The 23,412-nt window shown below is 40.7% G+C and overlaps 1 protein-coding gene across 1 annotated transcript; it reads left to right on the plus strand.

Moving 5' to 3' along the window:
• Positions 1–178: 178 nt before the first annotated feature.
• On the plus strand, positions 179–22,334 carry unc119a2 (unc-119 lipid binding chaperone a2). The gene is made up of 5 exons (XM_085470552.1): positions 179–867; positions 17,406–17,519; positions 18,179–18,278; positions 18,369–18,541; positions 20,370–22,334. Exons 1-5 carry the CDS (start codon positions 597–599, stop codon positions 20,480–20,482), a joined length of 771 nt encoding a protein of 256 aa, XP_085326678.1. The 5' UTR covers positions 179–596; the 3' UTR covers positions 20,483–22,334.
• Positions 22,335–23,412: the final 1,078 nt, after the last annotated feature.

A 23,412-nucleotide genomic window follows, 5' to 3' on the forward strand; every position in this document is an offset into this window, starting at 1 on the left:
CTCTGGCAATTAGCCATTTCCTGCAAAGCAGCAGTCAAACACAGGCCTGCTGTTCGGTTAATATCTCCCCTGCGCCATCAACAAATAATCACCTCACTAGCTGCAAATATCGGAGACGTTTTCTATCAATCAGCTGTTTGTCGCGCTGATTGCCGCGCGCAAAACTCGGTTGTAGCGCAGACTGTGCGCAGAAGCACCAGCCGGTCTCTGCGCCACTGAGACGCTCTCTCTCCCCTCCTCCTCCACCTCGTCAACGGCAACAGCCATCTGCCGCCTCTTTTAATTTCAAACCCAGCAGATTTTCCCACAAACGTCCAGCTTCACTTGACAGAACACAAACTGCGTTTGACGCTGTGGAGGACAGCTCGCTCTCCGCACGTATTGCGCTGGAGCAGGAAGACAGCCGGGGCACATTTCGCACACGACACTCCGTCTGCAGAGACAGGCTGTGGGAAAGACGAAGCGGATTTGAATTAAGCACCGGATAACAGGCAGCAACTCTGCATCTTTCGGTGAGGGAGGGAGAGGAGGGAGGCAACTGTTTTGTAGCTATCTTGGAAGCCCTGGGTTAGGAGAGGGGGGAGGAGGAGCGGAGAATGAGCTATTCTTGCACCAGCAGAGGCAACAGCCAGGACCCATCAAGCGCTAAGAAGCCCGCCGGTAGTAATCCAGCCAGAGACGCCGGAGGCACCGACAGCGGCACAGACAGCACCAGTAACGGCAGCCCCAAGCAGACGGCGGCGATGAAAGTGAAGAAAGGCTGCAACTCGACCGACGTGGGGGTCCCGGTGACCACCGAGGAGCAACTGCTCGCCAGCACTGTGATCACTCCGGAGGATGTTCTTGGCTTGCAGAAGATCACAGAGAGTAAGTTCAGTGCTGCTGTTGCTGCTGCTGCTTGTGTTGGTAGATGAGTGGGAAAAGGGGGACAAAGGTGCTCTTGTATGAGTCATGCATCACGTCATTATCGTGTCCCCTTATTTATGTAATCCATACAGGCCCTATTGAATAAGCGTTATTGATAAAGCGTCACTGGAGTTCCACTCTCCACTGAGCTGCTGGTGTACGTTTTTTGACAATTTGTGCGCAGAGGAGCATTCAGCTCTCTCTGATGGCATCTCAGTCCTGCGACCTGTGGAGGTGCAAGCCCACCACTGTAATGTGGAGGTTAAGCAGTGGAGGTGGGTGAATGATGTGGTGCATGCAGACAGCGTGCAAGTGAAGATGTTGAACCGGGATCAAAAGAAAGACTGGACGACCCACTCTGCATTTTAATCTCTGTTAAATTAAGCAGGGCGTCTTAGCTGGAGACGTTTGGGTGACCCAGGGGTCATCATTCAAAGCAGTCTGTGTGGTTCCTCTGCTTCAGTAAACATGTAAATAAAACAGGAGGCAAAGAAAAAATATCCCATGCCAGTGTACAAGTTGCAAAATGTGAATATGCTATAACAAACAAGCTTAAAAAGAAGTATGAAAACTATATAAATACACTTGTTATAATAAGCTATCCCTATTGCTAGCACTGTAATGAGTGTGTGAAGGGAGTATTTTGCTGTTTAAGCTGAAGCCAGTTTATAAATGCAGGAAACATCATGATCGACTCTCTGTAGTCACATTCGCCTACTGTCTCTTTAGGTACTTTTAAACTCATGTGCTTGTTCCTTTTCATAACCTTCTGATGAGAAATCTGCTTATGACATTAGCCTATTACTTAATGCATCTGTTTTTTTTTAATTATGTCACACCTCTAAACATCCGAGAAGCAGGCAGGAAGCTCTTATGTTCACAAGAACTCCTACATTTATTATTAGTTAGCTAACAGGTGGCAGCGGGACATTTGACTATTTGAAGGCCAGTGTAATACCTCACTTACACAACATACTTGCATTACATACTGAGTGTGATAACATGCAAATGCTCTGTGGGATGTTTTCACTGCTATTTTGAAACTTGCATGGGGATTTTTAGGCTCACCTCTGCATGTTCAGTTCTTCTCTATTTCTCTGAAAGCTTTCATTTCACATGCACCCGTGAGATGCCACAAGCAATACAGTGAGCGCTTGTCATTCCACTTCTCTCAAAAATATTCCTACAGCGGAGGAACCTCCACCTGTCTTCATTCCCTGCTTTACTTTTCCTTATTTTCTTGTTTCGCATGAGATTAACAGAGGACGATAAAGCTGTAATGATGAATGGGTCTTTGCTTGTCCAATCCAATATAATCACAGCTTACTGAGCTTTGGGAACATCCTTTAGCTCATCTTGCTCACAGCCATCGAAAACTCTAGTAGTTTCTCTAATTGTCCATTATGCAGTCTATTATTAGACACACACTAGGGTAATTTCAGCTTTGTTTTGACTTCATCGAGAACACGTGTGCGCATCTTTGTGTTTTTAATCGGCAAGTCTGTGATCCCATAAGTGAGTGTGTGATGTGTTGCTGCACAGGGACACGTAGGCGAGCACCATAATGATTCTGACTCCCACGCCGGACCCCGTTATGGTCTTGGAAACTCACTTTCCTATCTCGCAGCGTCATAGCTGGAGGCAAGAGGAGGCATGTGTGAATCACCACAGCAACGTGGATACACGCTTGAGTCACTACAGCAACGTGAAGCATCTCCCCTTGGTTACAGCCAGTGGAGCGTGCATCATCTCTGTTCTCCCACACACTTCCTCCTTGCTCTCCTCGCCCCCTCTCCCATGTTAAACAGTGTAGGTGATGGATTGTACGGACAGAATTGGATATGCGTACACTCATGCTTGCTTGGCCTCGTTTTTGGTGGTCAAACCAAGCAGGAGACATCCTGTGCTCTCCTGAGATGTCAGAGCCACCGAGGCCCTTCTGTTGTTTTGTGACTTGTCACTATTTTTTTCTGCTGCTGCAGATTGTTAGTGGCTGAAATTGAGTCCCTCTCTAAGTGGCAAGCCAGATTTAACAACAGTCTTGAGTTAAAGAGGTTTTTGTTGTTCTTGTTGTTATTGAGTGGTTTGAACCTGTTTGGAGCTCTGACATCCCACGAGGGGAAACTTCAGTTTGTAGCTTTTGTTTTGCAGCGTAAAGATGTCACTAATCGTTTTGCCCTCCATTCATAATCAAAGCAAGCTGCTGAGACTGATTGGGATTTGCATAGACAGAACGGGCTTTCTACCCAGTTGACTGATTTGATCCTGATTTTGTTCTTAACCGAATCCTAAACTTAATCCGTCGAGTCAGCATGGAGCCTCAGAGCGGTAAGAAAGGCCCCCCTGCTGACATTGTGATTGTGTTTTGTGTCTCATGGGGAAGCAGCTAACTGCTATTTCTGTTGTTTTGTTTAGCTCTGAAAACAATTGAAAAAACACATCATTTTGCAGCAAACATACTGAAAAACTGCCCAGTATTCTCTTTCCCAGCTTCTTATATGAGAGGATTTGCTGCATTTCTTTGTATATCATTGGGAATCAAAATGCTGTATTTCTTAATTATTATTTTTGCAGTGTAAAAAAAAGGGAGAGAGAATATACATTCCTTAAATTGTCAGTTATTAAGTGATGAAACTTCTTATTGGAACTTAATAAGAAGTTAATAAAATGTTGCAGCCACCAACATACATTTCTGGTCTCTGTATTTCAACACTTTAATGTTAACATTTAGCCTCCTTCTTAGTTTTTTAGAGGGAGGCTTTTCATGAGAGGGTGACATGCTAAATTACTGTGCAATGCCAGCAATCAAGATCCAGAAAGTTACTGGGTGTAATGCACAAACAGACTTATTCAAATTAGAAATAAACTCACTGAAACTGAAGCACATGCATCTTAGATTGGCCACACTTCACACCAGGATATTGTAATGTAAAGATGTTTCTCTTAAAAGTGCAGCAACAGTTTTAACACACTTTATTTCATCTTGTTGGTACATGTTGGTGATACATGTAGATGTATCACCAATATGTAGTTGTTATGAATGGGGACAAATTGCTATAAATGTGAACACGTTATTGCTGTAGGTGGGGCAGTTTAACCTAGGTGTCTATGAGGACTGACTTGCTTTTAAGGCCTCAAGTGGCCATTGGAGAAACTGCAGTTTTTGGCACTTCTGTGACGACACTGCATACAAAAAAACAGTTTATCAAAGTAACCCAGAACCCAAAGTCACAAAGAAAGGCAGCGAGTTGTTATTACACAGAAGCAGCAACTGCATAATGTTACAGTTTATTAAATCTAGTACACACCCATGCCATGTCTGTGGTTGCCAGGCAACACAGATAGTGTCACACATAAAGAAAGTTAAATTAAAATTGTGCTTTTGTAATGTGTTATAGGTGCATTAATGCTACAAGTACAACCACATATTAACAGGCTAATGTTATTATGTGGTTGCTAGGCGATACAGTTATGTCAAATACGTCACGCGCATTGAAAGTTTTGTGTATATAAAGAAGTTGTTACTGTTGTGAAATTAAAAAGACACTGGTGTTGAAGGTGCATAAACTTTGGTTGCTAGACAACCACCATATTTGATATAGATAAGAACCCTGAGAGGCCTGAGGTATATCTGCTGTATTTTTCCAACATAATTAAGTGTTTGTTGATACAATTATTGAAACTTCACACTAATTGTTTTGGCTGTTACAAAAGTATTAAACTTTGAGTTTTAAGTTTATGGACTGCTTCAGTTTGGTGAGTGCAAACAATGTAGTGGAAAAACTTCCTAAATAGCTGCAGAAATGTCTTCACTTATTTTAATTTCTTTTTGGTTATTAGATGACGTGGATGATACTAAACAACATAAACCAGTCATGCCGACTGGAGTGAGTATTTGCTTTGAGTTTAGCAGTGGCAGTGTGACCGTGCAGAGCATTAGTTCAGTGCGGATAAGCTTGTTTTAGCTGATTGGCATCAGCTGTTTCACATTTGGGCAGCTCAATAGCACAGGCATTAAAACACTGACACCATTGTTACTCCGATGATTATACTCCTGTAAACAGCGTCCGTTACCTCAGCTCTCCACACCCAACCTCCTCTATATTTATTGATATTTTACAGAGTGGATTTAATGATCATACACATGTTATTAAAGGGGGTTAGCAAATGCTCAGGTGCTGCTTGGAGTCTTTGTGAACTTCCTCAAAGGCTTTTCTGCCCCCCAGTTTTTTTGATAACAACCACAAGAATATATTTTTAATGACTCTACAGGACTAGAATCATAACTCTAGTAAGAAAACAGTCTATTGTGCTGCTTCTAACGTTCTGTTTCCAGCTTCTCAGATGGGATGATTTTGCTGCTTGACTTTATCATATTATGGTAAATTGAGCATTTGATGATTTTGGTCTGATGGACAAACAAAATAAGAAGCTTGTTCTGATCAAACAGCTAATTAAGAAAGTGATCTGCATAGGAAAGATTGGGTGATTTGGACAGCTTATAGTGCATCATTGTGGTTAATAACTACTCATCTATTTCCTAATAAATCATAAAAAGAATTTAAACGCCTGTGGCTGGATTTCAAGTCTTTGTGCATGTTGGGGCTTATGTACACATGAGTTCTTTTTAAGGGTGGCATAGTGGGGTGGTGGTTAGCAACATATCCTCACAACAAGCAGGTCCTGGGTTTGATTCCAGTGACTGGCTTGGGTGACGTTTGCATGCTCGCTACGTTCTGCTGGGGCTTCAGCTTCCTACCCCAGTCCAAAGGCATGCATGTTAGGTTATCTGGGGGTTCTAAATTGACCAATAATGCAAATGGTTATCTGTCTCTCTGTGTTAGCCTGCAATAGTTTGGCAACCTGCCCAGGGTGTATCCTGAGTCTTGCCCAGTGACAGCTGGGGATAGGCTCAAGCCCAACTATGACCTTGAACTGAATGAGTAGAAGAAAATGACATGGATTTAATTTTTTTTAACTGAAAGATTAAATAATACAATTTTATGAACTTTGTCTCTGCCAAAATTGAATATGACAGGAACTTTTTCACAGAAACCCGAGCGATAGTTCTGGAGCATTGGTCGCTGTCTCATCCTCTGGATGACCTTCAATTCTGCAGCCAGTAACGATCTGACGTTTTCTGCACTCCAAACTCAGTGAAGTGGAATTGCAGCATGTGAACCACTTCCCCACTTGCTGCAGGTTTTCGTTTGAGTGTCTCTCCAACACAAAATAAAGACTGCCAATGTCAAATGACTTGAGTTAGTCAAACTGTAGGATACAGTCCTTCCTAGAGTATGAGTGGATGATGGGTTGAATGTAGTGTTAGGGTTTCTTATACAGACAACTTGGAGCCATTGAGCCATTGGTCAGCTCTCTGCTGTGATGTTCATTCATACTCATCGATAGCACTAAAGTGGTTTAATAAGTATAACTTCCTGACTATCTTAAGAGGACTGACTGCACTGACATTTGACAGAAGCAGTCACAGAAATATGACCGTGTGAACCGACCTGTGACCTGTGAGGTGTGACCGAGGTATGATTTGAATAAACGTTTTTATAACCCACAAGCTCTGTTAAACAGTCAGAGCATAAACAACCCACCTTAGTCTTTTGGTTTGTACTATTTTAACAGTGCATCGGTGCAGGTGGGATGCAGTTAAATCTTCCGTACTATAAAGTTAAATGAACTTTTTACAGACTTTTAGCAAAATTAATCTCGTTTACATCTACCGTCCCTGGGAAGACCAGATTATGTTTAAATATCTTTAATCACACTGTTATCAAGGTTGTAAGATATGAACAACATGGCTCACTTATGTTTACTACAATGTAGTACAATGTTTTTGTAAATACTACATATATAAAATGCATTTTATTTAGTATAATAAAATGGGAAATAAGTGCCGAGGTTGTACAATTGAATATGACAGCTATGACCACCTTAATTCTTTAACACAGCCTGAACTCTTAGTGGGTTTTTCCTTTTATTTCATTAAGTAGTCTTCAGTAATAGTTCTCCAGGCCTCTTGAAGGACATTCAGAGCTCTTCTTTGCTTCTTCTCTGCTTCAATATTGCTGATATCTGAGCTCTGGGGAGACCAATCCATGACTGATAGTGTTCCACTGTGTGTTTGTCTATCCAGACATGCTTTTACTGCACCAGCAGTGTGTTTCTAGTCATTGTCGTGCTGAAAAATAAAGCTGTTGCCAGTCACGTGTTTTCCAGATGCCTGGTGGATGAAAATTTGATGGTATTTTTTCATTGATTTTGACAAGATCCCCAACACCACTGGCTAAACTGCAGTCCCAAACCATGGCGGAGCCTCCAGTGTGTTTTACAGTCTGGAGACACTCAATGTTGTAGCTCTCTCTTGATATCCTCCATACATACTAATGATGATAAATGTGCACATTATGTAAGGAATAAAAATTTCACATTTGGATTCATACCTCCATCAGACCTGTTTATACTGATTTTAGGTCCAGTTCTTGTGTAATGGCAAACCTCAGCCTTTTCTCCCTGTTTCCCTCCATTAAGAATGGCTTCTTGACAGACATCCTTCAGCTGAGACTATTTTCTGATGAGGGTGAACAGTAGAGGATCAGCTGAGGGGCCAGATGTATCTCTCAGGTCCTGTGTCAATTCTTTACTGGAGGTTTTCTTATTTTTTTAAAGTAAGTAACTTAGAGATACTGCTCATCTGCTCATCACACAGTACTGTAGACATACTTTACACATTTTCAATAACCTCTGTCCCTCAGACTGAGTAATGATGACATGTCACTTTAGCACATCTTCTTCCTCTAGCTTCACATCTTTTATCATCACATTGCAGGTTCTGGTCATTCAACATCTGCAGTCTCTTTAGCCACTCGTCTCTTCCTGCCTTTCTCTTCACTGTCCTTACAGCACACCTGCTTTGTCACCCCAATCTCTCTTTCTCACACACACACAGTTTCAGCCCTGCCCCCTCTCTCTAATGATTAGTTGGATTTGCCTTCATACGAGTAACTAAACCGGATTAGTCCATGTGAGCTGAGTTGGGCTTAAGTGCCTTCCTCATCCCACCTACGTAACCGGCAGATTGCTGCTCACTAGAATACAAAGAGGTTGCTGTCATTTTCTTTGGCATTCACATGTATTATTATGTACTCTAAGTGCAGGATGATGCCCGATATTTTTTATGGCAAAAGCTTTTTAAGAAAAAAATTTCTTTTATAAAATGTAAAACTTTAAAGACAAATAAAATGTAGCTTTTCGAATATTTATATCTAGCATGTCACCCAAAAAAGGAAGAAAGTAAGCAGTTAGTTTTTGACTATTTTGATCTAATAATCATTGCTGTGCAGATGCACTGTGCAGACAACGAATGCATCTCTGTTCATGCAGTATTTAAAGTTCAGGCTGGTTCTGGTTCAGAGTCTTACTTTTAGGTCAGGTCAGCCACAAGTTTAAAGGTTTTTCCTCTTCATGTTTTTTTATGTGGCCTCTGTGGTCTGTCAGTGAAACAAGCAGCAACACATGATGAGAAAGTCTTCCCCCCCTTCAGCTGTTGCACAATTTCTCAACACTCGTTCTCTGAGAGATGATATGACATTTGTCACATGACCAACAATGACACATTAAACAGGCCTGTTTGCATGCTCTTTGAGCTTCTTCTTCTTTTTCGTTTTGTTGATCAATCATTGAAATCATTATCTATTGCCTAAGTTTTTAAATTTGTCAGTTTTTTTGTTGTGACATTTTTTGCTGTCATTTACAGGAAAAGGTATTTCAGTTTAACGGTGCTGTTTAAGTGCTGTTTAATGAGCAAGGGTAAAGAAAAAACATAAACTGGAGCGATCCATCAGCATCTAAAGAGGGACACGCTGAACTAGATACCATTATTAGGTTCAGCTGTTGTGTTTATGAGCCTTTTTATGTGCCACTGATACTGGAAGGTTCCTTAAATTTGTTCTGTCCCAGTGTTAACTGGGTGAACAGCTAAAACAAGCTCAGAACTGTTTATTTTGGTGTAATTGGGCCACATGGCGCAGTATGTGTTGAACTGTGAACCTGACCCAGTCCGACTCGGAGCTGCTGATCTCTGCAGGGAATGTTCAGGAGGACAGATATCTGAAATCACCTTAAGTTAAAATTATTAAATTTGGAGCACTTTTCTGGTTTACTGTAGAAGGCATCTTTTTCTGTATGTGTGTGTGTGTGTGTGTGTGTGTGTGTGTGTGTGTGTGTGTGTGTGTGGCTTTAATTAAGATGTTTACCTCCTCTTTTGAAAGAGTAGCAGCGTCACAGACTCGGTTTATTTATTTTGTTTTTATGAAGATGCTGCTTTAAATTATTGCATTTTTCCTTTATCCATCATTAAACCTTTCTGGCACAACCGGGCCCACCTGTGAGGATATTTAATGGAAAACTCTCTGGGGGTGTGAGGTTTCCTCACTCCCTGAGGGCCAACTCTTTCTTGGATCTGTTGCTGCTCTCTGATGCAGTTGTTTCCACCCCCTGCTTGCTTTTTTCTCTCTCTGGTTTTGGTGTCTTTTCATGTTTACCTGTAGGGCAGGTGGCCTGGTAAATGTTAACCTTACCATGCCTTAACACAGCCTGAATTTTGGAGGGAGGGACATTAGAAGTATTTTGGCCAGTAAATTAAGAAAAAGATAAAGATAAACTGTTTACAGTAATTTGATGTAACTCAAATAGTAGATAACATTTTGACACATGCATATTTTTGACAAATCATTCCAGTAAATGAAGTGCCACTTCAGACTCCTCTGACCAAAGACTGAGTCAGCATTTCCTTTATGTTAGCTAACCCTGCAAGTGGGTGAAAATCACAGCTCAGCTCTTCCTCTACAGCCTTTTTTCTTTTTCTTGAGTCTGAGGCTTCAGACTGCTCTAAATGCTCTAATTTGTTCTCTTTAATATTGGAGAGCAAATATCCTTAATATGTGAACATGAAAGCCCCACCCACCTGCTGGTCAAACTTAATATTTGCAAGTATATTTGCAGCAATTTCCTAATGTTGTAAACCTGCTCAACATTTGGCAATAAACCCCATTCTGATTCTGATTCTGATTCTGAAGTGGTATCCAATCAGAGCAAAGTTGGCCTGAAGAGAGAAGAAAATTAGCTTAATGGCTTGGTATGGATTGGGTTGAACTGAAGGGCAGTATATGATCAATGAGCATTGTTCCATACAAAGTTTTTCTACAAGAGTCCAAGAATAAAAAGATAGATCTGAAAATGAAGTTGATAGATCCCCTTTAAACCCACGATTCCTAAAATGTGGGCTGGTGAACAAATGAAAGGAAATACTTCATCATCCAAACAGAGCCTGTTCACTGTGTGTATCTTTTCTAGTATTCATGTGTGCAGCGAAGCTGTAAAATAACATGAGGACATACTTTAATATCAGCACGAGGCATCATTCATGTGCACGAATAAGATGCACCTATAAGAAGTGGGAATAAGGCACTGAACGCTCTGATCAGCAAACTTTTGTTTTGTGAAGGACGTGAAGTGAGAAGCTACTTGAGGATTTTGTTAAAAGCAGCTGACATTTAAGTTTGAGAAGTGGTTTTCAGATGAGTTTCCTGTTCCCAGCAGCAGAGCGAGCACTCAATGGTTAAGGTTTTTGTCATCTTCAGCACGTACCATAATTCAGTGTTGACTGCGGTGACCACTTCACTTCACGCTTTGAATTCACTTAAATTTGATCAGTCGCACAAACGCACATACGCACAAACTCTAAAAGCTTGGGACATGCTCTGTCTGGAGGTGTTCACAGCCCAGAAGAAGAGCTGGCAGTGAAAAACGGAAGTCTGCTGGCAGCTTCGTTTCTTTCTGGGAGCAAGTTAACCTCAGATGGCTCTGTGTGTGTTGGTGTCTGTGTGTGTTTAAGGCAAAGTGAGATCGTACACTTGTGAAAGGACACTGAGCCACAGACAGTCTCACACAACAAATCCATTGTCTTGCTTTCAGCCTCATTGTCCTCATGGGACTTAATTAGGAGGCTCAAAGGTAACTATTAGCAGTAGGTTAGCAAAAGGACAAGGACAACACCAGCTGTGGCACAACAGACTACATTATACATGTGTGCAGCACACACACAGACACACAAATGCAGATCTGCTAATAAAAATCCCACACCTTGCAGGCACAAATATTGCATGTTATTAAATAAAATTATGTGGTTGCTGGGAATGTTTATGCTAGTGTGACTGTTTCATGTCTGTGTGTTGAGGCGGTTTGGATGGTCAGGTGTTGTGTGGTACTAAATGAAGCCGGGTATGCAGAGTTGATGTGTTTAGAAGAGCCGACCTCAGCATTCAGACTGACAGAGTAGCAAAGGCATCACAGTGTCACAGTGAATAACGTCAACTCTGTCAGGCGCGCTCACCGCATGCAGTAAATGCAGTTGACAACATGCTGCGACTTGGGGGTGAGGCTCTTCTTTGGGGGATGCTTCATACATAAACATGAGGAATAACACACGGGGGTGCATTGTGAATAATCCTCCATTTGGGATTAACGTTGAAATAAACAGACTCTCGGGCTCCTGCTCAGTAAAGTTCTCATCCTGACTGCTCCAGACCAACACGTTAAACCAGGTACATTCACCATGAAGTCACACTGGTGAACTACTACTAAGCTACTAGTTAATATGTAGGTTATTTTTGGTTGATTATTTCCTACTCGATTCTTTTATGTGGGGCAACTTGTTAAACGTCAGTTCGAAATCTATTTTCTTTCACTCTTCATTTTTGTGTTTTTTTACACTACAGTTGTGAGCCACCCTCATTCCTTCACAGCTGGATAGGAAAATGGGAAATAGGTCCAACGATTTATTAAAACGTGCAAAGATACATTGAAAGACATTATATAAGGTAAGATTTTAATGCATTGGCAGCGTGTTTGGTATCACCTGTCACTGTCTCTGCTTCTGTTGTCCTCCACTTGTCCAGTTTCCTCATTTTTATGAGGACACACGGCCTCTGAAACATGCCAAGTTTTCATCTGATAACTACGTTTTATGTCGTCAAATTGTTATCTTTGGCTACAGAAATGGGAGCAAATAAAGGCATCAATTTGGCTGTGAGCTAAATTGCCCGTTTTGCAGACAGAACACTGCTTCATCCTTTGAGTTAGGTGCTTTTTTTATGCTTAAATGATTCATAGGTCGGTGTGAAGTGGCCTATAAAACAACACAAAACTGCATTCTTCTAGAAATGGTCAGGTGCAAGGACTGGACAAAAAATGATTGAGAAAGCAGCCAATGTCTAAAGAAAAACTTTGAAAGACCTTCAGACCTGAAAACAATGTCCAACAACTGTTTTTTTTTTTTTTGTAGGTTGTTGCTCATTCAGTCAGAAGCATTACCGAAGTTATGCTCGGAATTAGCATTATAAGACAATGCACACAGTGACTCACCTACCACAGGTGTAACATCTGTGTAACATGAAGCAGCATTCAGTGCGCCATTGTTTCTGTTTAAAGAAATGCTTTTTGGTATGTTTGGTTTAAACATAGCTCTGGTTGTGTGGAAACCAGAGTTTAGGCACAACTCTGGTGTCCGCTGACAGTGAGCCGGCCCTGCTGCTCGGAGGCACCATGTTGGTGGGAAACAGGCGCACTGAGTCTATCTGCTGTTTGTGACTTAGAACTACTGTCCTACAGCCACCTCAAGCAAGGAGTTATTAGTCAAAAATACCACCTGATTTCTGCAGCTTACAGCAGGCTATGTAGCTGTGGTCCTGCTATTCTATTGTCCATGTCTTCCTCCTCTCACCCCAACCGGTCGCAGAAGATGGCCGCCCCTCCCTGAGCCTGGTTTTGCCAGAGGTTTCTTCCTGTTAAAAGGGAGTTTTTCCTTCCCGCTGTCGCCAAAGTGCTCGTTCATAAGGGGTCAGGATTGTTGGGTTTTTCTCTGAATGTAATATTGTAGGGTCTACATTACAATATAAGGCGCCTTGAGGCGACTGTTGTTGTGATTTGATGCTATTTAAATTGAATAGAATTTAATTGAATTCAACTCATACTGCCTAAACTTTGAGTGGAAGCACACTGACCTCAGATGTGTTATTTGGTGTTGGAGATATCCGGCATTTCTAGCTGTCAGTGTGTTATGAAGAACAGCTGGTGGGCTGATTGGTCAGTCAGAGCTGCCTCTTCAGCGATTAATCATCCCCGAGGCAGCAGCAGTGTCCCCACTGTTTCACTGCAGATTTGAGCAGGCAGATGTGGTTGGCTTATCGTCAGCTGACACAGCAGATGAGTATGTGTGCATGTTTGTGTGTGTGTGTATGTGTGCGTGTGAAAAGAGCATGCCCATCAAGAGAAACTGCAGAACATACAGCGACAAGTGCCGATCTGTTAAGATCAAACAAGGCAAACACTGTGACATCTTTTAAACTTGCTGTGTGACTCTGGGTAGGGCTGGGCCATATTATACCGTTCACGGTAATACCGGTATAATGTTAGGCAACGATAGGAAAATGAAATATCGCGATAGAATGGGAGTAAAACGCGCATACGCAGTGCCTTTGTTTTCATATGCACATGGCCGGTTGTTGAGTGAAACAGATGAACCAGAATTGGTTTGTAAAAATGGTGCAACTTCAGTGATGTGGAACTGGTTTGGTGTTTGTCCGTCAGATACACGACAAAGCACATTTTTTTGCAGAACATGCAAGCGGCCGTTGTTATTGTCGTATTTGTCGGACTAAGATGCTCTTAAATCTGGGAGTAATTTGGGTCCTAAACTCCGTATGCTTCAGGTCAAACAACACTGCAGCATCACTGAGAGTTAAAAACTGTCTCAATTCTTTCATCTTTAATAAAACGATCAGCATTGCTACTTTACCAGGTGTAACTATAAAGTTTAACTTCCAGGCATCCATGAAAACAAAATGTATTACATTTAACGGATTTAGAAGTTAGCAGGAAGCTAGCGGAAGTTAGCTCGCTAGTTTCACTAGTTACCTAAGCATGATATTGCATGTTCTGACTGAAAGATTTCTGAAAAAAATTCAAACGTACAGCTCTGCTATCACTTCCAACATAAATGAAGACAGGAAACTAAACAGCAGTGACGTTTGTAGGGTTACTGAAGTTGGGCTAGCTGGTATATAATGATGTGCTACGTGATCGCTAGCGACACAGCTATGTTAGCATAACATAAACAGTGAAGCTGGAGGACAAACACTAACACTTTTCAACAACAACAACAACAACAATCTTTATTTATAGAGCACATTAAAAGCCCGGGGCATGCCAAAGTGCTTTACATGAAACAATAAAACAATAAAATGATTTACACTAAAACATCAGAATCATATAGGTGTGGGATTATGTTCACAGGTAAAAACCACTAATAGGAACAGTCAATAGCACACAGCTGTAGCAAAGAGAACTGTACCATCATACACAGTGATAGAGGACATAGGCAACGCAACAATAAAATAATAAAATAATTAAGACTATAACGTCAGAGTCATATAAGTGTGAGATTATGTTCACAGGTAAAAACCACTAATAAGAATAAACTATAGCACAGAGCTATAGCAGAGTAAAGCTGTAAAGCTGAACCATCAAACACAGTGATGGAAAACATTGACAGCACAGGACAACGCAAAACAACCAGACACATTAGAACATTAGAACAACACACTAGAAGCAAGGCGAGAAATTAACTGGTAGGAAAAGCAAGTTCAAACAGATATGTTTTAAGCCGTGATTTAAAAGATTGAATAGAATCAGACGCCCGGATGCCAATCGGGAGACTGTTCCACAGCTCAGGTGCAGCTAGAGCGAACGCTCGATCACCTCTAGACTTCAAGCGAGATCTGGGCTGAACCAACAATGACTGTGAGGAGGATCTTAAGGCCCTCGTAGGAAGATATGAATTTAAGAGTTCCTTAAGATAACTTGGCCCTGTGTTATTAGTAATTTTAAAAGTAAACAACAGAATTTTAAATTGAATACGAAATTTCACAGGCAACCAGTGCAGATCAGCAAGGACGGGAGTGATGTGAGCAAACTTCCTAGTTTTAGTTAGAATGCGTGCAGCGGCATTCTGGACTGTCTGTAATCTATGTAAAAGGGTAGAGTGGAGACCATAATAAAGTGAATTACAGTAATCTAGTCGTGACGTAACAAAGGCATGGATAAGCTTTTCCAAGTCATTGTGCGGGATGTAATGTTTGGCCCTGGAAATAAGGCGAAGTTGGTAGAAACTAGATCTAACGACAGCAGATACTTGTTTGTCAAGTTTAAATGAGCTGTCAAGTAGCACACCCAGATTCCTAACAGTGTCAGGGAAAGAACTGGTGAGAAAACCAAAAGCATCATGAAGTTTGGCACGAAGAGCGTCACTGCCAAAGATCATAATTTCAGTTTTCTTATCGTTAAGGATAAGAAAATTTGCCAGAAGCCATTGCTTGACCTCGCACATGCACTCTCGAAAGTTACTCACGGACATAGCTAGATCATCATTCAGCTCAAAATAGATCTGGATGTCATCAGCATAATAGTGAAAGGCAATGTGGTATTTCTCCAAAATGACACTTAAAGGAAGCATATACAGTGAGAACAGGGTAGGGCCTAGCACAGATCCCTGGGGAACACCACAGCAAACAGGTACAGCGGAGGAGGAGGAGGTAGCCAAGTGAACCGAAGAGAGCCGATCGGAGAGGTAAGATTTAAACCAATCCAAGGCGGTGCCCTTGATGCCTACAGTGTGCTCTAGTCTCGCCAATAGTATGTTATGGTCAACCATATCAAATGCCGATGAAAGATCCAATAGCACTAGGACACTTATAAAAGTTAACGTTAAAGTTCCTGATAGTTAGAGACAAATGCAATCGCATGGCAGGATGCTGTAAACGGACCAAACTTCTGTCAGGAGAACAACTGAGATAATCCATCCACAATACAAGGTTAGTCATTAATATACTGCAACAACATGGGAATAGAGCAGCTGCCAGAGAATTCAACATTAATGAATCAATGGTACAGAAGTGGAGGAAGCAAGAAGAATGAGTTTAATAAAGTTTGATTTATCTGACTGCTTTGTTTCGCTTAATGTGCCTTATAATCCCGTGCACCTTATGGTCCAAAAAATACGTACTGCACACTGCAGTTTAATGTTGCAAAGCACCTCTTTTTAACTTCAGTGGATATTATACATGGTTATGCTCAGGATATGTCAGCCCATTTCTACTGGAAATGCCTTTTGGTTAAACTTTCAGCAAGGAATTTGCATTTGCACTGTTACATTTTTATAAAGCTTTAATGTACATAAAAACCAGCTTCTTGTTTAAGTGAAAATAAATGAAAGGTTGTCTTTTTGCGCTATTAATGTTGTGGAGTTGTATTTTGTCTCGCATCAAATATATCGTCAGTTATATCGTTATCGCAAATTTTCAAATATATATCGTGATAAATATTTTTGGCCATATCGCCCTGCTCTAACTCTGGGTTTCTGTTTTGGCTCCTCGGGCCTTCAATGACCCATCCATTAAAAAAATTCCCCTCATCATCATACATGCAGCCGATAGGTAGATGTTACAGTTTCGCCTTCCCGTGGTATCAGATCAGCCAGGAAGCAGGAAGTGTCTGCTCTGCTGGGGAAGTCTAATAAGCACTGACACTGCCTGGTAAGGGCAGGAAGGATTAAGGGAATAAAAATAACTCACTTCTCTTTCTTACTGGGTGCTTGTGCAATTGTGAGGAAGTGGCTCCTCTAACAGTTTTTCATCAGGATTTGTGCCAACAATGCAAGATAGTTTTTTAAGACATTAGTCAGTTGCTAATAAGTAGAAACCGAGCTCTTGTAAATGATCCCTTTCAGTTGTGTATTCATGGAGAAATGGCTCTAATAAAACACTTGAGATTACACCTGGCTGACTGTGGGAGTCCTAGTTATTATTAAAAGACTAAATGTTTAGTGTTTACAGTTATGCACCAATTCTCCAAAAGGCACATCACAAACAGTGGACGTGACGCCTAACAAACATTTACCAGCCACAGCCTCTTGTGTCAGTCAGCAGTCATGTTGCTTACTGCTTAACCTTAATTGGAAAGTTGAAAATGAGACGGAAGCGGTTTTGTACCAGGCAGCAAACGCCCTTTTCTCTGTTCTAAAGTTCTCTGTGGTTTTAGAGACAAACTCAACTTGACCTGTGAAGACCAGCAGACTACTTTTTTTGCACTTCTACACTGATTTTGTTTTACTGCCTTGGAGGTTTCAGGTTGATTAAAATAACCTTTTACTCCTAAATAAGATGAGGAAACACACAATCTGTCCTCCCCTTCCATTGCTATTTGTGAATTTTTAATACTCTCTGCTTGCTGAGTCTCAAAAGGTATTGATTTTCAATACCCAGACATACTTATTTCCTTAAGATGTATTTAGTAGGGAGTAAACTTCCTGCAAACTTTCATTTTTGTGTCTAATCTATAACTATTTTACCTCCTTTCTCTCCCCCTCTCAGATTATTTGTGTAGCCCAGAGGAGAACATTTACAACATCGACTTCACCAGGTTCAAGATCAGAGATATGGAGACCGGCACAGTGCTGTTTGAAATCACCAAACCCCCGTCTACAGGTCAGTCTTCTGTCTTCTGCATTCATATATTTCATTGTCAACTATTTATTAAAAAAAAGAGAAATTTCCATCATGAAATGCTGTAAAGCGTATGAGTTTCAAACACTACATAAATATTTAAGAAATTGTTTGGAATACACTATATTGTAGCTACAGCTCTATAATCCCTTTGAATATGACTGTTGTGAGCTAATTAATCAAATAGAAATCGATATTGTTTATTCACCAGCTTCCAATCAGCAGCTCACGGGAGACATTACGTTATAGTTGTTGTTAAATACAATAATATATATAATAAATATTCTTTACATTAGGAGATTTCAAAGTGAGAGCGTTGCAGGATGGGTTGATAATGTGTTTTGTACTTTCTGTAGTTTGAGTAGTGATTTGGTCTATTTACCTCTAAAAACAGAGTCAACCACAGCCCATCCTTTTAGAGGAACTAAGCTACAAAAGTAGGGCTCAAATTGAAGGAAGACAACAAAAATTATAAGATGCGTTAGGAAAGCAAATCTGTCCTTTTTCTTCACCAAATAAATACATTTTTCCTACTTGGTGCCATCCAGCACAATATAAATCTGCCATTTCTATTAGGCTTCCATCTACGAAGGTTTATCTTGTACTTTAATCTGCTCCATGCAAACTGGTCTTCACTTCAGATAAAGGAAGTGAGAAGAGGGATATTGACCCAAATGCCGGCCGATTCGTCCGTTACCAGTTCACCCCTGCGTTTCTCCGACTGCGGCAAGTTGGAGCCACGTAAGTGAGAATGTGTGTGAATCTTTATTGACAAGGACACAGTTAACAAAGGAAAGAATGAACCTTATCTGTGTATGTTTTTCCTTCCAGTGTTGAGTTCACAGTCGGAGACAGACCGATAGAGAATTTCAGGATGATTGAGAGGCACTATTTCAGAGAGAAGTTGCTCAAGAGTTTTGACTTTGAGTTTGGCTTCTGCATGCCCAGCAGCAAGAACACCTGTGAACACATCTACGAGTTCCCACCTCTGTCTGAAGACATCAGTAAGTCTGTGCACCCACTAGAATATAGGTCTTGTGGAACAAACAGCATGCACACATGCTGTTTACCTTCTTTCTGAACCTCCCTGAGCCTGGGGTTACTGGAGGTTTCTTCCTGTTAAAAGGGAGTTTTTCCATCCCACTGTTGCCAAAGCATTTGCTCAAAGGGAGTCATATGATTGTTGGGGTTTTCTCTATTTTCTTTCTATTATTCCAGCATCTTTACCTTACAATATAAATCACCTTGAGACAACTATTGTTGTCATTTGGCACTATATAAATTAAACTGAACTTTTAAGGCTTTATATATATATCATAGAAAATCATCTGGTCCTTAGCAGGTCTTAATCAAGTAAGAAGTTCCACGAGGATTAATAGGGCAAGGAGAAGCCAAGTGCTTTTAAAAAAATGCACTTGAATAACTGATGAACTGCAAGTATTAGCACCTCTATAAAAGCAGAGGTTTTGACAGTTTGCAGGCTTGGGGCAATCAGGTGTGTGTTTGCGCAATGCCAAGGAGGAAATCAGCAATAATATCTGAGAAAAAGTTGTTGCTACTCATCAGTCTGGGAAAGAGTTTTAAGGTCATTTCCAAGTCATCATCTGAAGTCCATCATTCAGAAGTGAGAAAGTATATTTACATGTGGAAAACATTCAAGGGACTTGCTAATCTTCCCAGGCGTGGATGTCCCAGCATATTTACCACAAGGTGCAATGCTTAGATAAACTACAGAGAACCCAAGAGCAGCATCTCAGACTCTTTCACGGTAGCACAAGGCTTTTACGAGGCACTGCTGTCTGAACATGGGCAAAAAAATCCATACTCCTCAACCAATTTGAGCCACAGACCCAATTTTGGGTTGGGTTTTTTTTATTTATTTATTTTTTTACAAAACAAGTCCATAAATCTTGTTCAATAAAGGGTTTGTACCAAAGTACTCTTAACTTAAATGTGAGGCCATCTGTCTGGTAGCTGAAGCTTGGCAAAAACTGGGTCATGCAACAGAACAACGATCCAGAGCACAGCAGAAACTTTACAATAGAGTGATGGAAAAAGTCCCAGTCAAAGTCCAGACATCAAAATCATAGAAATGCTGTGGTGGGACTTTAAGAGAGCTGTGAAAAAACAAATGACTTCAAACCTCAATGAACTAAAGAAGAGTGGGCCAAAATGCTGTAATCTGCAATACCAGGCATTGGCCAGTGCGCTGGTCTGTCGGCCAGTGCCTGGTATGCCAGATTACCAGTCCAGCCCTGCTCAAAACTACAACTGGCAACCTCATGGTGGCAATAGAGAAGAAGCCACCAAAGCTTCCTGAGAATCAGGAAGTACCTGACAGCTTCGGTGCTCAGGAAGCTTTATCGAGTAGCTACTCAGATATTTAATTGTCAGCTTAAGTTGGGTGGGGAGAAAACATTCAAAAATACTTTAGCCTATCGTGTATTGTAATGACATATAAACTAAGTAAATGACACAGTTTTAATGTAAGCAACATAGTGAATTTACTACAGGGCATATTTGTCAGTCAAACAAGTGAATTAAGTGAACTCAGTGTGTCTTGAATACATATTTACCAGTTATTTATGTATTAAAGTCACATTATGTTTACTTCTTTCAATCATTTTAGAATGACAGCTATGCATCTCATTGGGTTTACACTTTTTTTCTCTTAAAACTACCTACTTTATAAAATTTTTAGCAATTCAGTTGCATAATAGGCCCAATGAAGGTGTTGCTTTTACTTTTTAAAATTATTTTCTGTTCTGATCTGACCAGAGTAGATTAGGAGCCGGTCTTCTAAAAGCTGCAATGTTTTCTGTCTGCTTGCAGTCAGAGAGATGATCCTGCACCCGTATGAGACACAGTCGGACAGCTTCTACTTTGTGGACAATAAGTTGGTGATGCACAACAAGGCAGACTACTCGTACAATGGCGGGACGTAGAGGTGGCACGCTAACAGGAGAGCAAGCGGAGTTATGGACTAAACCCGAGGGACGATCAAAATACACGTGTGGGGTTAACGTCCTGTTGATCCTGCAGTCCCTCTCCCTGTATCTCTTCCTCTCCCTCTTTGTTTTTCCTTCAGAGAGGATGCCGTCAAGAAAAGGCCCACACAGATGTGACACTTATAATCTGTGAGAGTGTGTGTGTGTGTGTGTAAGCACATCTGGGTTTATCAAAGCCTAACAGGAAACACACACACACACTGATGCACAGAGCTCAGTGTGGCGTCGCTGTAACAAAGTGTGTTTGTAACATGATAAACTTGCAAGTAAGCAACTTTTTAGGAATTATCAAATGGTTTTTGCTCTCTAGCCACGTCATGAAGTGAAAAAAGAAAAAAATCTTTAATTATTGGTAGAAATTATTTACATTTTAGGGTTTAGAAACGCGTCTGAAAACGTGTTTTTAGGACTTAAAAACAGTCTTTTGGAAATCTGTTCTCAGATTCAGTGAGTCTGTGTGTTTTGTATGCGTGTGTGTGTTTGTATGTGCGTGTGTCTACCCTTGCTTTTAGTGTCTTTTGTATGATTGTCTGTGTGTATAAGTTTGATGCATGATTGATTTAAATGTCAATAACATGAACATCTGGTTGGCAAAGTTCAAATAGATTTCCAAACCCGTTTAGTGCATATTCTACAAAGTAGGCAGTAAGTAGTTATTTTGTATTTATAATTCCCTCCCCCTGTCCCTTTATTCCTTTTAGTTTTAGTAGGACTTGTGTTTATTATATCTGCTCAAAGCACAACATTTTACAACAATCAGGAAACTTATAAAGACAAGCTGAGCTGATATGAAATGTACTTTGTCATCTGTGAAAATTCAACTGTACTTCCAGCCCCATGTTTCGTTGTTTAAGTGATAAAGAAAACTTTAGAGAGGTGCAAATTATGTGTTTCAGAAGTTTCAAAAGAGACGAAAAGGAAAACATGGGTTAGCAAATGTTCATGTTCACCCTGAAATGTTCTGCAAAAAAAGAAAGGATAAGGAATGTAGCAGCAGTTACTTAAAGAACAGGTCACCCTTAAATCTCTTCCATTCTGTTGTTTCTTCCTGCAGTCGTTCTCGTCATGTCTTGTGTGATGCGGATATTTTCTCTTTCTCAGTTTTTTTTCCCTGTAATATCTTATTTTCTGTCAAATTGTTTTCATTCAGAGACATTCCAGCGATTTGGACCCGAGTATGGTGATCCGAACACAGGATTGCTCCATACTGTAATATGCTCACTGTGCTTTTTGTCTGTTTGTGCTGAGACTCAAGAGCAACCACATAGTTTCCTGCATTTCTTTCCCTCATCACACACTCTAATTTGATGCACTAGAGATTGATATTAGTTTATGTGACTGATGATTTTAATGAGTCTAAATTTAAAATGCAGTTAATTTAGACAGATACTGCATCGCATTTGCAAACACTCACAAATCTATGAATAACAGGCCAGCTGAATCAAAGTTACTCAAATGTACCTGCTGGGTGTTCAGATTAACAGAGGAAATTGTGGACATGGATTGATTCAAACTGGCACTGCTTTGTTGATTTCATCCTGCACAACAGACAAAGTATGAAACATTTATAATAGTTGTGAAATGAACAGGAGGGGACTCAGATTTGACTTAATCAGAGATTAAGCCAATTAACATGAATGTTATTTTAAACAAAAATGTAATACAGATATGTAGAACAGATTTATATATGACTGTGACTCGTGCAAATTATTTTGAACTCGGGAAGTTTTTGACAATACAAATGTTGGTGTGACTGAAAAAAGTAAAAATAAAAGATTTTGAAATATCACTGTCTTGGCTGCTATTTGTGTGGGTGTGCCTGTCTATCTGTTGAGTAAATGAAGGTGACACTTTGTTGAAGTAGTGCTTTATTTCTACAGAATAGAAGTGGATCACAAATCTTGTTCAGTTTGGAAAGTACACATTTCTCTGCTGGGATGTTCTGCCTCAACATCTTCATTTTTTCACATTCTCTTGTATAAAACAAAAAACAAGGAGAGAACATGGACACTAATCTCTGCGACCGGTACATCCTGTTCGCAGCCTCTTATCTCTGTTACCCAACCAACCAACGTTTTCATCTGTAATGACTGGGCACAGTCACCTTCCTGCCATTTATTTGTGCGCTTTCTTGGAGTGAATCTTTCAAAGGGAAAGCTTTTAAAAATCCTATTTGCTTTAATTAATCCTTCTGTTTAGTGTTAGGGTGAATACAGGATACAGTTAGCTTAGAGAGTAGAAACAGAGGGAAACAGAGCCTGGCTCCATTTAAAATGTAAGGATTAGCCTACCAGACCCTATAAAGCTCACTTATTAATATACTACAGCAGGGGTTGGCAACCCTGGGCACGCGTGCCACAGCTGGCACACGAAGGGTTAACTGATGGCATGACCATAGCGATTTTTCGTTTTTATGGCCCAATGGGGTTTTTTTGTAATGGTATAAACAATGAAAGTGGTAGATTGGTGGCTATGGCAGAGCTTCCACAGAGGCCAGCGGGTGGATGAGGGAGAGGGGAGGCAGGAGGAGAGGAGACCCGAGGCGGGGTCAGATATAAACCAAGTTTAGGTGAAGTTTATTTTCGTTGTACTAACTTTTTACAGTCAGTTTAAATAACTTGTACTGCGTATTAGCTAGCATGACGGAGTTTCTATACAGCTGGGTGGGTGCTATGATGTTACTGATAGTGAACTTTATTTTATTCATAAGGTTAGTTAGTAGAGTTGCCAACCGTCCCGTAAAAAAATGGAATAGTCCCGTATTCAGAGAAAATATTACACGTTTTGTGTTGAGGTGAAAAGGAACAGTTTGTCCCGTACTTCAGCTAGAATGAAAAAAGCTGGATTTATTCTGTGTTTTTACGCTG

This window comes from Copadichromis virginalis, linkage group LG10, assembly GCF_057382275.1.
Source record: "Copadichromis virginalis isolate Kocher_CV1m ecotype Utaka linkage group LG10, C_Virginalis_male_GT1.1, whole genome shotgun sequence".
In the NCBI taxonomy this organism is placed as follows: Eukaryota; Metazoa; Chordata; class Actinopteri; order Cichliformes; family Cichlidae; genus Copadichromis; species Copadichromis virginalis.

Coding starts and splice junctions, on each gene's coding strand:
- unc119a2 (XM_085470552.1), top strand. CDS start 597: ATGAGCTATTCTTGCACCAGCAGAGGCAACAGCCAGGACCCATCAAGC. Junction 17,520..18,178: donor CACCAAACCCCCGTCTACAG/GTCAGTCTTCTG, acceptor TCTTCACTTCAG/ATAAAGGAAGTGAGAAGAGG. Junction 18,542..20,369: donor ACCTCTGTCTGAAGACATCA/GTAAGTCTGTGC, acceptor GTCTGCTTGCAG/TCAGAGAGATGATCCTGCAC.